General features: G+C 51.4%; 1 protein-coding gene across 1 annotated transcript in view; it reads right to left on the reverse strand.

The window, feature by feature from the left end:
• Positions 1-10,394, reverse strand: part of CRISPLD2 (cysteine rich secretory protein LCCL domain containing 2) — a 29,844-nt gene extending 19,450 nt beyond the window's left edge. The window contains exons 1-3 of the mRNA XM_040075445.2: positions 10,180-10,394; positions 5,883-6,196; positions 506-624 (exon numbers count right to left, since the gene is read on the reverse strand). Of these exons, the coding sequence (XP_039931379.1) occupies positions 506-624; positions 5,883-6,125 (362 nt within the window). The 5' untranslated portion in view covers positions 6,126-6,196; positions 10,180-10,394. The remainder of the gene's footprint in view (positions 1-505; positions 625-5,882; positions 6,197-10,179) is intronic.
• Positions 10,395-14,873: the final 4,479 nt, after the last annotated feature.

Here is a 14,873-nt window from a genome sequence, read left to right on the forward strand (position 1 = left end):
CCAAAAAACCTGCAAACTGTTTTCAGAAAAGAAAAATCAGGAGCCAGATAAATATTTACGGAAAACACAGCAAGAGATAATTAAACTCTGAACTGAATCCAGACACAAATTCTGAGCTGAATGCAGACGTTGCTCCTGAGAAACTTCAGCCTTCAGCTGCACGGTGCCAGAACCCTCCCTGGAACAGCAGATTTAGGAGCAGCAGTTCAGGATTCTGTACCTGTTCTCCTCAAGGAGAAGGAGAGACTTTAAGTGTGTTACAGAGGTGCTACCCCGAGATCCAGATGGATGGAGGAGCCCAAATCAGCGCTGGTTTCCTGGGAAGCCCCAGTGGAAGGTGGCTGCAGGCGTTACCACAACAACCATCCCACCCAAGCCATCACAATTAATGACCCCCAGCTCTCTGATGCTCTGCCAAGCATCAGAGCAAATCTTCCCAGCTGTCTCTGAAGGAGGACCCCATAAACCACCCTTTGCAATGACCCTGTAGCACCCCAAGTCTCACCTGCCCCAGTGAACAGCCAGGTTCTGCCCGATGGACCTGATGAGGTCACTGGGGCCGTGGTCCCAGATGCACTGCTGAGCCCAGGCGTGTGCTGACCGCTCCAGCTCCTCATCCCAGGTCTTCAGGGCGTGGGGAGAGAGAAAAGAACAGGTCAGTTTTTCATCTCAAACTCGCAAGACTGAGAGATTAAACCAACAGCAGTTAGTGAAGAAAGACTAAGGCACAGATCACGCCCCCACGCCTGGCCTGTCCTGGTGAAGCCACCACATTTCTGAGCTAAAATCACATTTCTCAAGGTGTTCCCCTGCCATGAAAACCCAGGACACTAAAGGGTCTATGATTTTCCCCAGCTGATGCTGTGCTTCTGAGAAAATGCTTCACTCAGATCATCAGAAAACACACAAACCCACGTGGCGAGACCTCAAGAACACATCCAGACCATCCACCCTAAACCACAAGATATTCTTGGCAGTTGTTTTTCTAATATGTTTTAAAAAATTAAAATTAAAATTCGAGGTTGGAGATCCCATGATTTTCAACACGGCACGTATTTCTGAGTCCTGCAAGATTTCTGACATAGCACTCAGTGCTTTGATGTATTTCAGTGTGATTTTTCACCGTTTGTCCTTTCTGTTGGGGTATCTCCAGGCTTTCCCCGAAAGGGAAACTCCAGCAGTGGAGAGCTCCACTACCTCCGCCACCACCCAGATGGAGATCTTTGATCCAGCCTCTTAATCAGGGAGCGTGGGTCTGAGTCTCTCAGTCTCAGATCCCCTTCTCCTTGCAGAATAAATGAGAGTCCACCAGTGGATCCAGTCAAATACATCAGAGCTGGCAGAGCCCCAGGGCTTTTAAGCTTTTTCCGCTCTCGCTGAAGCAGGCCTCACGTTAGAAGTGACAAATCCCATTTCTGTTCCCACTGAGGGCAGGATGCTGGGGTGAGATCACTCCTCATCGAATATCACAGAGCTGGGAGCCAAAGGAGAGCTCCAACACGACACAAAGGCAAACAGGAAAGAAGAGTATTTGTTCTAAAGGCCAGACTTGCTGGGCCCAGCAGCCAGTGCCCTGAATTCATTGTGTAATTACTGACAGCTGCTCTATTCAGGGCAGCCCTCGGAGGATAATTCGTTGGGATTAAAATATTACCGCACATTCCTACAAACAAAACCAAAGAGAAGAGAGGTCTTGTAGTGTGCATCCAACCCATCCACGTGCCAGCATGAGACTGTCCTCTTTGGACATTTGCCACCACAACCAGCTGCTCTTTCCACGTCCTGTCTTCTCCAGAAGAAAAGCAACTTCTGGTCTCAAACCTTTCAAAGGACCTGTCAGAGCCCGGAGGGCTCCAAGGCATCCCGGCTCTCCAACACATTTAAAAACCACCAAGTGTTCATTCTGAGCATATCTGGGCACAGCTGTGGGCAGCTGTAGCTGGCATGGGGAAGGACTGTGCATCCCTGGACGAGGCAACGGGATAACGCAGTGTCTCCTGGAACTCGTTGTGTCTCCACCATCTCAGCGAGGCAAACATGACCTCATCTCACTGAGCTCACAGCCCAGGCCTCCCAGAACAGCTTATCATGGAGCACTCTCAGCAACCCCGATTCCAGCAGCATCCCAGAGCTGCCCCGAGCTCTCCAGCCCGGCTTTGGACTGAGCAGTGACCAGGGAAATTCACGTCAGCCTGCAAAACCCCGTGTGCACGCAGCTCCGACACAGGGAACAAAACCATCTTCCTTCCCAGCCCTCCAGCTCCTTGGAAGGGATGGGAGCGGACCCACCACACATCCCCAGCCCTCTGCTCGGGCTGCAGCCGTGCCCACACACGGCTTTTTGTGGTTTCCCACTTCGTGAGCTCGGCAGTGACGGGCCACAGCTGCCCTCCCACCCAGCACCAAAGCCACAGAAACTCTCCCAAGATGTTCCGAGCTCCTCAGACTTTCTACCCAGCTTTATTCCCCGCAGCTCCGGAGGTGGAGATGTCCCGAATCTCCTAATTTAATGCAAAGACGCCCTGAGCGATGGGCTATTAAATGGGAATTAAAGTGAGCATGCAGGTTACATCTCCCTTTGATGCCTGCGGATAAAATGAACGAACTCGGACAAAAGACACTTCGCAGGTAATTGGGAAGGAGATCCATCTCCTCACGGCTTTTTGCTGCATGAGGAGAGAAGCTCCCTTCCGTAGGCATCAGATTACGAGGCCGTCCCATCTAAATTAGAGCAGTTATTTGCCTCTTGCTACCCAGACACGAATGTGGTCAGGAGGCTGGAATTATTTCAGAGCAATAAACATAGTGGGGGAAAAAAAAAAAAAATAATCATACTTTCCCAGCTATACTTGCAAGAATGCTCTATGCCAATATTCAAAGCAGCATCTAGGAAGATGACTGAAGCCAGAGGGGCAACGAGCCTGTGCTCAGCTTCCTTCAGAAGCAGAGGTTGAAAATTTTTGGGGGATGTGTTATTCTGAGTGATTTAAGTACATGGACTCTCTTTTTTTACTCCTAGAAATTTCTAGTGGCCTTTCAAAGCGGCGGAGTGGACAGTGTATATGTAAAATATATGCATGGCATGCACTCATCATACCGCAGCTTGTGGGTCCAGATTTAATAATGCATCCCACAAGGAGCCTGCAGACCCAGAGCCAGACACCTGAATTGCAGTGATCGGGTTACTCGCTCATTTTCCTCCCCAGCTCAGACTTCCTGCACCACTGGCAGCTTCCCTTTAAAAGCGGCATCGAACTCCAGGACTGACAGGTCCTGGCAGAGGTGTGGAGGTGCTTTTTGCTAAGCCCCACAGAAACACTATCCCATCCTGACAGGGAAAGCCACCACCCTACAGCTGAGAGGAAGGATGCATACCTTATACATGAAAACAAACTGTTTTCCTTCCAGCAATCTGCGCTGAGAACAATTTTGCTTTATCCAGCTGTCTCTGAGGCCACCGCAAGAGGAAAGATTTCTGCCTTTCATCACTGCTGAAAGCATCTGACTAAGCCATCTTAAAAGGTCACCATGCCTTAGGATCTATTATGTCCTTTTTCCTCCGAGTCCGTTATGTCCTTTTTGCTCTGGGACTGTTAACAGGGAGTTTGTTTTGGCCTTGGCATGCATCCACCTCTGCTGAACAGTCCAAGTGCACTCTGGAAATGTGGATCATGGAGCTGGGAGAGGGGTTAAGATCATTCTAAACTGGCCCAACTTTGTCAGGAAGTTGTGCCCTGCTCACTCCTTTTCCATTGGCACTGAATACCTGCGCCAGCTTTCAATTAATTACACAGACCCAACAGCTAAACTGCTTCTTTCTTTCTTTTTCAGTCCACTCTGCCTTCTTCCCATATGTATATAACAATTCTTTTGATCTCCAGGTAAGTCACAGGACTCACAGTGTTCTTGCTTTGTTATTAACCGTGTTCAACAACTGAAGTTGATCCAGCTGCAGTTAAATATGTCCCTTTCCTGGAATATATTATGTCCTATTTCCATTTTAGACCACTTAAATGCACCAGATATGGAGCTGGGAGAAAGGATTTTCACAAGGGAGTGTTTGGAGATTGATGACCAGGAACAAGCTCTACCTACTCATCCCCAAATTATCCCAGCACATCTCCAGTGAGGCTCCACTCCAGCACCAAAGGGAAAGAGGAAAGTTTATCCATGGTTCTAAAGACAGACCATCCTCCTAAACGAGTCCAAATGAGAAGTGTCCCTTGCAGGACAAAGGATTAAAGAGAAATTCCCGTTCGGCACACACATGGCATTTCCAAGTCGTACTGGGTAAACACGAGAACATGAAAGGCTGATTATGGCCCTTCCAAGCAGCACCATCTCATACCCAGCTCCTTTCTTCAGAGCACATAAGGCCCTTTCATTTGCCCTCAATCACCCATAAAAACCACTAGAAAAGCTCCCCGAGCGAAGGCAAACACAGAAGCACGACCGCGCCGCGAGCGCAAACAGCGGCCGGGCCGCGGACACCGGGCTGCCCTGCCAGCCCCACGGCCAACCAAAACACCGTGGCCCTGCTCATGATTGGTGTTTACCCTCTGGAAACCCAGCAAGTCGCCTCTCCTGGCAGCGCTTCCCCGCAGGATAACGCGAGAGCCGCTGAGGAAGGGATACGATCCCCGGTTCTTAGAAAGGCGGAGGGTTTCTGGCAAGAGCGGGACCAAAACCCAGCTGGAGTGGAGGGACCGAGGGGCAGCTGTCCTTCCCCTCCATCCCCTGCTTTCCCTTCTCTTTGCCTTCTCCCTGCAGTCACAAAAGGCAGGGTTTTCCATTTGCAGCCCTCGCTTCAGCACAGCTGGCAAACAATTTTATATTACGTTTAAATGTACTTTTCTTCTACCCTTTTAAACACGGTCTTAGCAAGTCATCCATCATTCGATCCGTCAGCAGGGGCGCACGGCTGAAGTCAGACTAGCTTTTGGTCAGAACTATATTTGCACACTGGGAAAAGGTGCACAAAAAGGAATTATTTGCCTACATCATTTTGTGGCCCTGTAATATTTTGATGGCATGGCAAAAATAGCTCAAAGTAGGGCCTCAGGTGAAATAAACACATTCACGGGAATTGTTGATGGCAAAGGCATATTTCATACTCCTCTAACTTGTAAGTTCTCCCTCTGAAGTGGGAGAATACATTGACCAAACTTTTATTTTGGTTTCCTGAACTACAACACTCAACAGCACTGACCCATCCACCCAGGAACTCCCAAAGCCTTTCCAGTGATTCCCAGTGATCAAAACTCTTTGCAGATGGAGCCACACTCCTCAGGCCCCATTTTCCTGTGGCCCTGTGCAGATTCCCAGGAGCATCGTGGAGGTTTGGCCCACATTGCTAAGCTCAGGTGGTCAGTGTGTGACTGAGGGCATGTGCCACCTCCAGCATTGGGTTGGCAGCCAAAAAACCACCAGAAGATGCCCTGAGCAGATTGTGGTGTCCCCACAGCAGCCTGAAAGCTTTCACGGGGAGAGCAGGGGTTAAACACTGGGGAAAAATTGCTGCTTTTATGACTTGAAGGTAATGGAAGAACCTGCAGAGGCAGGCTGGGGAATTGCCATCAGCGGAGATGCATCCAGGGCTGGGCCAGACGCTCCTTTATGAATAATGGAACCAGTCCTGAAAATATGCAGAGGATGGACTCAATGACCCATCAGCAGCCTCTTCCAACCAAAACAGGCCATGATCTAAAGCATCCTTCACTCTGGAATGAAAAGCTTCAGGAAACCTCTTGAGGAAAACTTACTTGGGAGGAAATTCGTGACACCTCTTGCACCGCAAGGAAAAATTAAAATACAGTTAGGAAGAAAGGAAAAAAAAAAAAGAAAAAGTAGCAACAAAGTGACGTATCAGGCTCTGGACTCACCATGTATTCCATGTTGGAGGCCACTGGATACACCTGACCTCTCAGTTTATTGTGGAGCATCAGTATCTCCTGTCTGTCCGAGAATAAAATGGCTCTCTTGGACCTGGAGTGAGCTTCCCCAGCCTGATATTTACTCAGGATGCTCTCCAGGTGACTCGAGTTGGGCAAGATAAAGCACTCAGCTGTCTTGGTCAGCAGCAGCACACATCCAAGAGGAACGATCCAAGGCAGGGCAGGATTCATGCTGCCAGCAGAAGCAGAGATGAAGGTGACGGTGGATTTTCTTGCAGGGACTCCCGTGACTTAGTGCAGGTCTGGAATTTGGGGAGAAACAGGCAGTCAGAGCAGTGCCACTGCAGCTCCCTGTGCGTTTGTCCCCCAACAGCGAGGTCACACAGCCCAGAGCTGAGCTTGGAAAAGAGTGGTGCTTAAAATTATTGCCAGCCCCAAAGACAGGGAGACCCAAACAGCAGCACAAGAGGTGTGGACTCAGCTGGGAATTCCACTGGTGCTGAATTGGGAGTGAACACCTCCCAGGCATGGGGGAAGATGCCTTCTGCACCCTTGGCATCCCTGGTGGAGCTGCCACCCCGTGATGCCCAGCAGCTCTGAGCAACCCCAGCTCCAGCCCTCCACAGGCAGGGGCACATTTGGAGGTCTCCCCCCGCAAAGAGCGGCTGGCAAAGCCGAGAACGCTTTCATTTTCCGAATAAGAGGGGAAGAAAAACCCCCAGCGAGCCGGATGAGGAGGTCGGGCAGCAGCAAGAGCTGCTCCCGGGGCTGCAGCAGAGCAGCTGCCGGGCTCTGTGGAAGCTGCTGCTCCTGGGAAATGTCACCGCAGGGCCGAGCAGCCCCGATCCCCGCTGGCAGTGACGCACCGGGGCTCTCGCTGACGCTTCCCGGCCGTGGGAGCCGCGCCAGGGACGTGAGTTATGGAGCGGCAGGAGCAGCCGCCCTCCCCCGGCCAGATTAGGTGTTCCCAGGCACCGGGATGCCGTCAGCACCGAGAGAGGGTCGCGCTTTGGGCTTTGAACAGCTTCGTTTAATCCCCGTCCCTCGCTCCCCGGGGCTCCTGCTCCGCCTGTCATTCCCAAGCTCTTCCATCCCCCGTGCTCCAGTTTATCCATCCAGCGATCCTTGAGCGGCTTGGCTGCTTTTGTTGGGATCGGGAGCTATTCCCGGGGGGTGAGGGGTGCTGCTGCAGGGCGGAGCAGCACACTCTGCTCTCCGGTGGGATCCAAGAGCTCCCGGAGTAGGATCAACCCATCCCGGGCAAGAAGCATCTGTACAGACAGTGCGAGCACAGGATCCCCCTCCTTAGGGCGAATTTTTGGAAGAAAACTTCCCCGTCCCCGTCTCCAACACGAGGTGGGGTTCTGCTTTTGACAGCGCTGTAGAAAGCCCCGCTGCAAGCATTCCTCTACAGAGGCAGGAAACAAGCCCCAGATTAGCAGGGATGATTCGAGAAATTTCATCCAATGACAGGGGATTTGGACGCTCTGAGACCAGATGATTTGGAAGCCAACCAGAGCAGGGAAGAGCCGTCTAACTCCCGGCTGGAAAAGCTGTGCTTGAGCACAGAGCCCCAAATCCCTGCTCCCCCAAGCCACTACAGCAGCATCTGAGGAGAACGGCGGCAAGCACGAGGTGATTTGCACAAAAACACTCTGAGAACGCCGAGAACCCCCGAAAACTCCTTGGCTGACTGCACAAAAGACACAGAGCCCCTGTCTGAGGCTTCTTCCTCGCACTGAACGTTCAGGCAGATGAAAACCAGCTGCCCTCATCCTCTCCCCAGGCAGCGCACTGAGCCTTTGCCCGACTACAACAATGCAAGATGTAATTTGCTCAGTTTAGGTAATAGCTCCTCGTCATTTCCTGCTCCTCAGAGCAAGGCGAACACACGAGCCTTGTCCCCAGCTCCGGGCACACCTGGAAAGACGGCACATTCGGTGGCACGGGGACAAACACTCCTTTAACCTCATCCTCTTCTCAGCGCTGCTTGCGGCATTCGCTTCCCCCCGGGCAGGAGCCCGACTTTCTAACCCGGCTGCAGAGGGGCAGGCGAGGCAGAAGGAGCAGTTGCTTTTGCAGACTGTCTGACCCAAATTCAGGGAACAATTCCTACTTTGAGGCACTTCCCCGAGGGTTTAAAAATAGCTGCAGTGCCACGGCCATTCACAATGTGGCCATTTAGCCCCTGCAGGAACAGCCGGCTCTCAGAGGCGGCAGTTGCACCCTTCGTTTGGCCGGGTGCCCTTGGCTGAGCAGGAGCCCAAATCCACCACCCATCTAAGGCAAACATTGAACTTTCAGAAGGGGCAGATTGAAAAAAAAAAAAAAAAAAAAAAAAAAAAAAAAAAAAAAAAAAAAAAATCAGCCGTAGCATCCGAGAGCCAGAGGAGCTGCCCCGCTCAGAGCTCGGCAGCGCAGCCAAAACCTCCCAACAGATGGTGCATTATTCCTCAGGAAGTGCTTCCCTGGCTCCCACTGGCCAGCAAAAGGATACCAGCACCTCTTTAAAATCAGGTCGCTTCGGTTTTATCTCCTGTTTCACTCGGGGTGTGCGAGTCCCTTGCTCTGCTTCGGCTTGGGGTGAGGAGCTCTGAGCATCCCAAGGAAGGATAAAGGGATCAGAGAGGGACAGGGAGCAGAGTTCCCTGGCCAGATTAATTGAAAGCAGCTGGGAGATGCTCACGTTTCAGAAAGCTCTCAGGGGTTGCGGATGTCCATCCATCTGCCTCTCGATATCCTCGTGCCCAGGTGCAAAGAAAGGCTCAGATATGTGTTCCAGTCCCAGTCCCAGTGCCCTGCAGGGCTGGGGCCATGCCTCGTCCAGGGAGGCTGAAATCACATTGCCTTTGAGCTGGGGTTTGACATTATTCACTTTATCAGCTGACAGTCAGCTGAGGAAGGCTCTGCTGTTGATTTCAAGGGTTCGAGAGGAGCACGACATCCCTTGAAACACATCAGGCCCTTGACACTGGTGCCAGGTGAACATCTGGGAGCCATCAGAAACGACTGAGTCAGCAGAAAAGGACTCCTGAATGTGCTGTAAATCCTGTCCAAAGTGGGGAGAAGTGGGAGGCCTTCTTCTGGGGTCTGAGGGAGTTAAAGTGCAGCGCTGGACTTTGGGAAAGATTATTTTTAGAAAGCTATTTCCCCAGCTAATGGCTGGTGTCTGCCTCGCGCTGAAAGCAGGAGAGCTGGGCTCATCTGAAGCCTGGCAGAGACTCTGCTAAAGCCACATGCAGGCTGATCCTGCCTTCATGTCCCCATGTCACCTTATTCCTTAGGGACACTGAGCTTTGCCTGCCTCCCTGGTGAAGCGCACGAGTGGGTGCCTGCTCCTGGGTTATGGGTGACATTTGCAGCTAAACCATCCCAGGGCCTGTGGAGTTACACACGGCACCAGCTGACCAGGAAGGAAAATGCAAAGTTAGCTCAGGATGTCAGGAGGGCATTTAAAACAGCAAAGCAAAGGGGAGACAGCCTGGGATCAGCTTCTAAACTGAGCCTGGGATCAACTTCTAAACTGAGCCTGGGATCAGCTTCTAGCCTGAGCTAGCCTGGGATTTAGGATGAGTTATCCGGGGTCAACTTTAACCTGTGCAAAGAAATCCAGGGATAAAGCCACAGCATGATGCACTGAACTCCAGGTCATCTCTTTCCCTGGGATGAACACAGCCCAAAAGCTGTGCAGAATCCTGGTGGCTTCCAAAGACAAGCAGGATGACAAGTCCCCAGACACGGGACAACGCTGACACATTGCACTGAACACACCGCAGATTCAGCATCTTCAAGGCCATGGGCCAAAACTTCTGGATCCTCCATTTCAGTCCACTCCCAGGGAACCCAAGTGGGAGAGTTTCTACGTAAAACCACACGGAAAACCCGCTGGTAGCAGGCACCGCACGTGGTGACGCCGAAATTCCTTTCCTACAGGACTTGAGAGCAGAGCTGCACAAACCCAGGCAGCCTGGAGCACACCACCGTGCCCGCAGGTATCAGCTCCTGGGGACTGCAACAGCACCCACAGATATTTTCTGTTTGCATAGAAATCCACTCCTGTGCTTGCAAACTCCTCCCATTCATTCCACATTAATGCTCGTTAATCTTGCATTCAGTGCTGCAGAGCACACACGAGGGAAGCTCAGACAGAATTGTGTTAATTTATACCATCCAGGCAACTTTTTGGAGAAGTTACTAAAAGTGTGCCTTCTGAAAGAGTTATTTCTTGCACTCCCACCTCCCCCAAAATCACGTTTCAGAAGCCAAGACGGAACTTTTCGCTTACCTTGCTGAGTACTTCCCAAGTCTCCAGGTAATTGCAGCTCCTCCAAGCCTGCCCGTGGAAAATAAATTAATGTAGCTGAAATATTTAAACGAGGAGAAGGAGGAGGAGGGGAAAAGGATGGAATAAGCCTCGGGAGGTGCGAGATGTGCAAGGTCTCGGCTCAGCAACTGGGACCAAGTGCAGTCTCACAGAGCTCCCCAGTGGTATTTATGCTCTCCAGGCAGAGGGGAGAACCCTGGATCATCCCCTGTGACAACGGGCGTGGAGCAATAGCCAAAAGAAGAGGGAGGGGAAAAGGGGGGGAGAAAAAAAAAAAAAAAAGGCACGAGGAGAGGGGTGTTGGTTGGGATGGCAGCAGCTCAAGGGCAGTCATTGGGGCTCAGAGGAGCAGGACCATCCTCCCTGAGGCGGGAGGAGGAGGAAAGAGGAGGAGGAAGGAGGAGGAGGGCAGACCCTGATCCTAGAAAAGCGTTGGCTGTGCTGTCCCCAGCAGTCGGCTCTGGGACTCGCAGCCAGGAATTCCAGGGGCACGGGGAATCCTCCCGGCACAGGGGGAACCGAGGGGCTGCGGCGGCAAGGGACGGGGAATTCCAGACGGGAATGTTCTCTCTATGAGACTGAAGCCAGCTGTCTCGCCCCGGCTGCCGGCTCAGCCATTCCTGCTCCTCACAGGGAATGGATTTCCCAGCTCCAGCTCCCCCACTAAATCCCACAGCATCCCCTTTTTCCAGAGCTGGATTTTTGCTGGGAACAGGGGATTACCGCACTCTGTAGCTCGCTGCCGAAGCTTCCCCAGAGCTGACATTCCCCAGGCTCGGCCGCTGCTCCGCTGCAAGAGCGGGAGCTACAGGGAATAGGGAACGCAGAAAGTTGATGCAACAGGCAGCACTCACCTCTCTGCCGATGTCCCAACAGCTGCAGCCTTGGCATCCAGCTCCGTGGTTTTACTCAGGGTGAAAGGAAACGATTGAGCAAAAGACAAGCTAAAAGTTCCTTCCTTTTTCTTGAAGTAAACATACAGCGAAAACCCGAGCCACTATCGTGAGTAACAACGCGAGCGCGTCACGGCACCTCTGTGCTGCTGCAGGCATCAGCATCCGCGGGATTCCCGTGGGATCCCCATCCCACATCCCTCGGGATGTCCCCACGAGGAGTGGCACCGGCCACACCCAGCACGGAGCCAGGGGAGCACTCATCTCCTGGGAGCTGGCACGGCCAAGAAAAGCAGCTGTGATCTTTCCAAATCCACTGCCTTGTCCTCTTTCCAAAGTTCTTGGGGAAAAAAAAAAAAAAAAAAACAAAACAACACAACACCCCCCCCCCCCCAAAAAAAAAAAAAAAAAAAAAAAAAAACCAAAAAAAAAACGAACCAAAAAAACCCCCTCCTTCCATTCTTCTAACCAGTCAATATTTATTTCTCCAGGCAAAACACCAACCACTTTTATTTACTGTTTACTGGAGGGAGTTTACAAGATATTCCCAGAGGTTTGTTTAAAACCCAACGGGCGCTCAGAGAGCAGAGGGACATTTATCAAACTCGTCCAACAGAGCAGCAGCAGAGGAGCAAATATTGGCAGCTGGGAGAGCACCACTGCTCCGAGCAAAGACAAGAACCCTCCGAGGCCAGCACCAGGGCTGATCCCATCTCTGACACCATTTTCCTGCGAATTTTTCAAGAGGGAGCAGACTGTCAGCGCTGGGGTTGTATCTTGCAGCCCATTCCAAGCTGAGATGGGCAGCCAGTCCTCACCAGCCAGCCCCAGTCCCAGAGCCCCACACCAGCCCCTCTGGCTGCTCTCCTCGCTGCCCACACTCTCCCAGCTGTATTTACAAAGAGTTTCTATTGACTTCCAAACAGACTCTGCATGGGAACCAGCAACTCGTGGTCCAGCAGCTGGACCTGGCACTTCTGCCCTGCCAGGAGCCATTCAGGGCAGTTTGGGTAATTTGCTCCCAAAAAAAGCTCAGATTTTGACACCAACACGGGCAACTCAAAGACCACCCAGAACTGGGCTGACAGAAAGTTCTGCACCGCTTTACTGTAAAATCACTCCATCCTCTTTTCTTTTTTTCCTTGCTCTTATGGATCCCTCTGGATCAGTGAGCTTGCTGTAGGCTTATTTAATTAGCTGAAAGATGCTGCAGCCCCCCCCCCCCCCCAATTCCTAATTTCCCCAAAAACACGGTGAATTTCACCCCAACACAGTGAACCCTCGTGCCCCCCACAGAGGCTGCCACCCCGAATCCATGCAGCTCCCCAGCCCTGACTCACAGCCCTCAGAAGGTGCTGCTCACCCCAATTACCATAAAGCTGAATTAACTCATTTTAAATCTCGCATACCGACGTACAAATAATTTCCAGACCTCAGAGGAATCTGGTATTTTGTAATCCCCGCAAATATCCCTAAGGGAAATGAATCCCTGTAGGATGGTTTGGGCTGTCTGATTGCTCCATCAACCTGGCTGCTTTACAAAGATTTGAATTTTTTAAAATTTATTTTGTTTTTAATATACACCAGGATGGTTTCACTGTACAAGACACACACAGGGCCTGGTTGTGCTCAGGGATGAGCACAGCCTGGAACAAGAATTTCTACCCACCTCATTTTGTCTTGAGTCAGCAGCTTGGGGTCATATGTTCCACCAAAGCCAAAACAATCAGAAGTTACTTTTAATCATTCCTCGTTATTACCGCCTTGATTATAACGTCTCCATTTCATATGTGGTAAAAGCCACATAAAGCAGGCTGCATATATAAGTATATATTAGCAGAGAGGCTTTTAATGGAATAACCAATGAACGGGAAGAGACAGAGATTTCCCTGTGCCCTCCTAATTGACCGGGCAGACAGCGAGTCTTGATCTGCACTGGAATTAATGCCCCTCTATTTCCTCCTCAAGCACAGCTCGGCAGGAACGGCCCCAAGCAGGGCAGGGTGAGAACAGGGTGAGAGGCACAGAGCTGCAGGGGATCCCCTGGTTTGACTCCTGCTCCGGAGCAGAGGGAGCACAAGGGGATGAAGAGGGATGAAGAGGGGATGAAGAGATCCCAGTGGCAGCAGGGAAGCTGCGGGAACCTGTCTGTGATCACCGACAGAGAGAGCACAGCAGGGAGAAGCAGCCCCTGAGCTGCTCCCGACGGGCACAGCCGCGTTCAGGGTTGGGGACTCATCCCCCTCCTGCCTGGGCTGTGCCTTCACCTGAGGGAGCCAAGAAATCCCTGCCACATCCATCACCCCAGCAGGGTGGAGATGCTCCTCTCTCGACCACAATACTCCAGCAGATGAACGTTAATCCATGTTAATAACGATTTGGATCGCGGGGAACCAAATCACAGGAGGGAAAGCCAGGCATTGATGGATTTATTCCCAAACACAATTATTACTTGGCACTGTGAGCCCCTATTTGTTCTTTCTTGCTGCTCTCCTGTTTGGGGGTAGCCTGGACTGACCAACTCATGGTTGATGACCCAGGATCATCTGCAGCTCCTCCACCTTCTCATACTACACCTAAAGAACATTCCCCCAAATGCTTCATCAGCTGATGATGAGCAAAACAACTCCCCATAAATCTGTTCTGTTTCATGGGTGACCAGGAAAAAGCTGATGTAAACCAATGAAATAAGGACACAAGCTGCAGCAATTTCAGAAAATTTGTGAGGCACCACTGAGGCACTAAGTACAAGTCAAATGTGAACTGAAATCCACAAAATTCTCTGTGAAGGTGGCGGGGCACAGGTTGTCCAGAGAAGCTGTGGCTGCCCCATCCCTGGAGGAGTTTAAGGCCAGGTTGGACAAGGCTTGGAGCAAACTGGCCTAGTGGAAAGTGTCCCTGCCCATGGCAGGGGTTGGGATGAGTTTTATTGTCCTTCCCAACCCAAATCAGTCTGGGATTCCATGGAAACCCCTCACCTTGTTCCCACAGCTCCTGATACTCCCTGGTCTCACCTGCAGACTGGAACAGTTCAGGATCCTTAACGCAGCACCCACCTTTGGAGATTTCACCCCAGACCAGAAGGTGAATTGCTATCCCAAGCTCTGCAGCTACCACATCTGGTTATTTACCAATATAAACGATCTCAAAGAAAAATCCTTTGGGTCATTACAGCTCAAAATAAACCCCCAGCTGCAGGAATCTCCCCACGTTGGGAACATCCCCTGCACGTCCAAGGCTCACTCTTCCTAGTGAAAAGCAGCGGATTTAGAGCACATTTACAAAGATAAACTCTGCTGAAAGCTCAGGATCCATCCTGGCAGCAGCCTTGGAGCTGGCCCAGCCCAGCACTGCCCTCTGCTGCAGCCCAGCCCCGAGGGACATCATCTCCTGAGGAGAAACAGCAGTTTCCTACTTAAAACACCTTCCCCCAGCCCCAGACACCTCGTGGCATCAATAATCCTCCTCCCCCAGCCCATCCAGCCCTTCCCCTGCACATCTGGCTCCCGGCACAAGGTTTTCCCCACAGCCCTTTGGACCTGCACGTCCAGTTTCTCATTTTGAAAACTTCAGGTCTTAATGTGCATTAAAAACAACAACAACAACAAAAAACAACAACAAAACCCCCCCAAAACAAACCCCAAAACAACAAAAACATTTCTCAGAACCTGGTTTAAACTTCAGTAAACAACCACTGGATTTATGGTGTTATCACTGTGGGTGTTGGGGTTTTTCTTTCACATAATCACACACAGAGCAAAC

The sequence above is a fragment of the Hirundo rustica genome, chromosome 11, assembly GCF_015227805.2.
Source record: "Hirundo rustica isolate bHirRus1 chromosome 11, bHirRus1.pri.v3, whole genome shotgun sequence".
Lineage (NCBI taxonomy): Eukaryota > Metazoa > Chordata > Aves > Passeriformes > Hirundinidae > Hirundo > Hirundo rustica.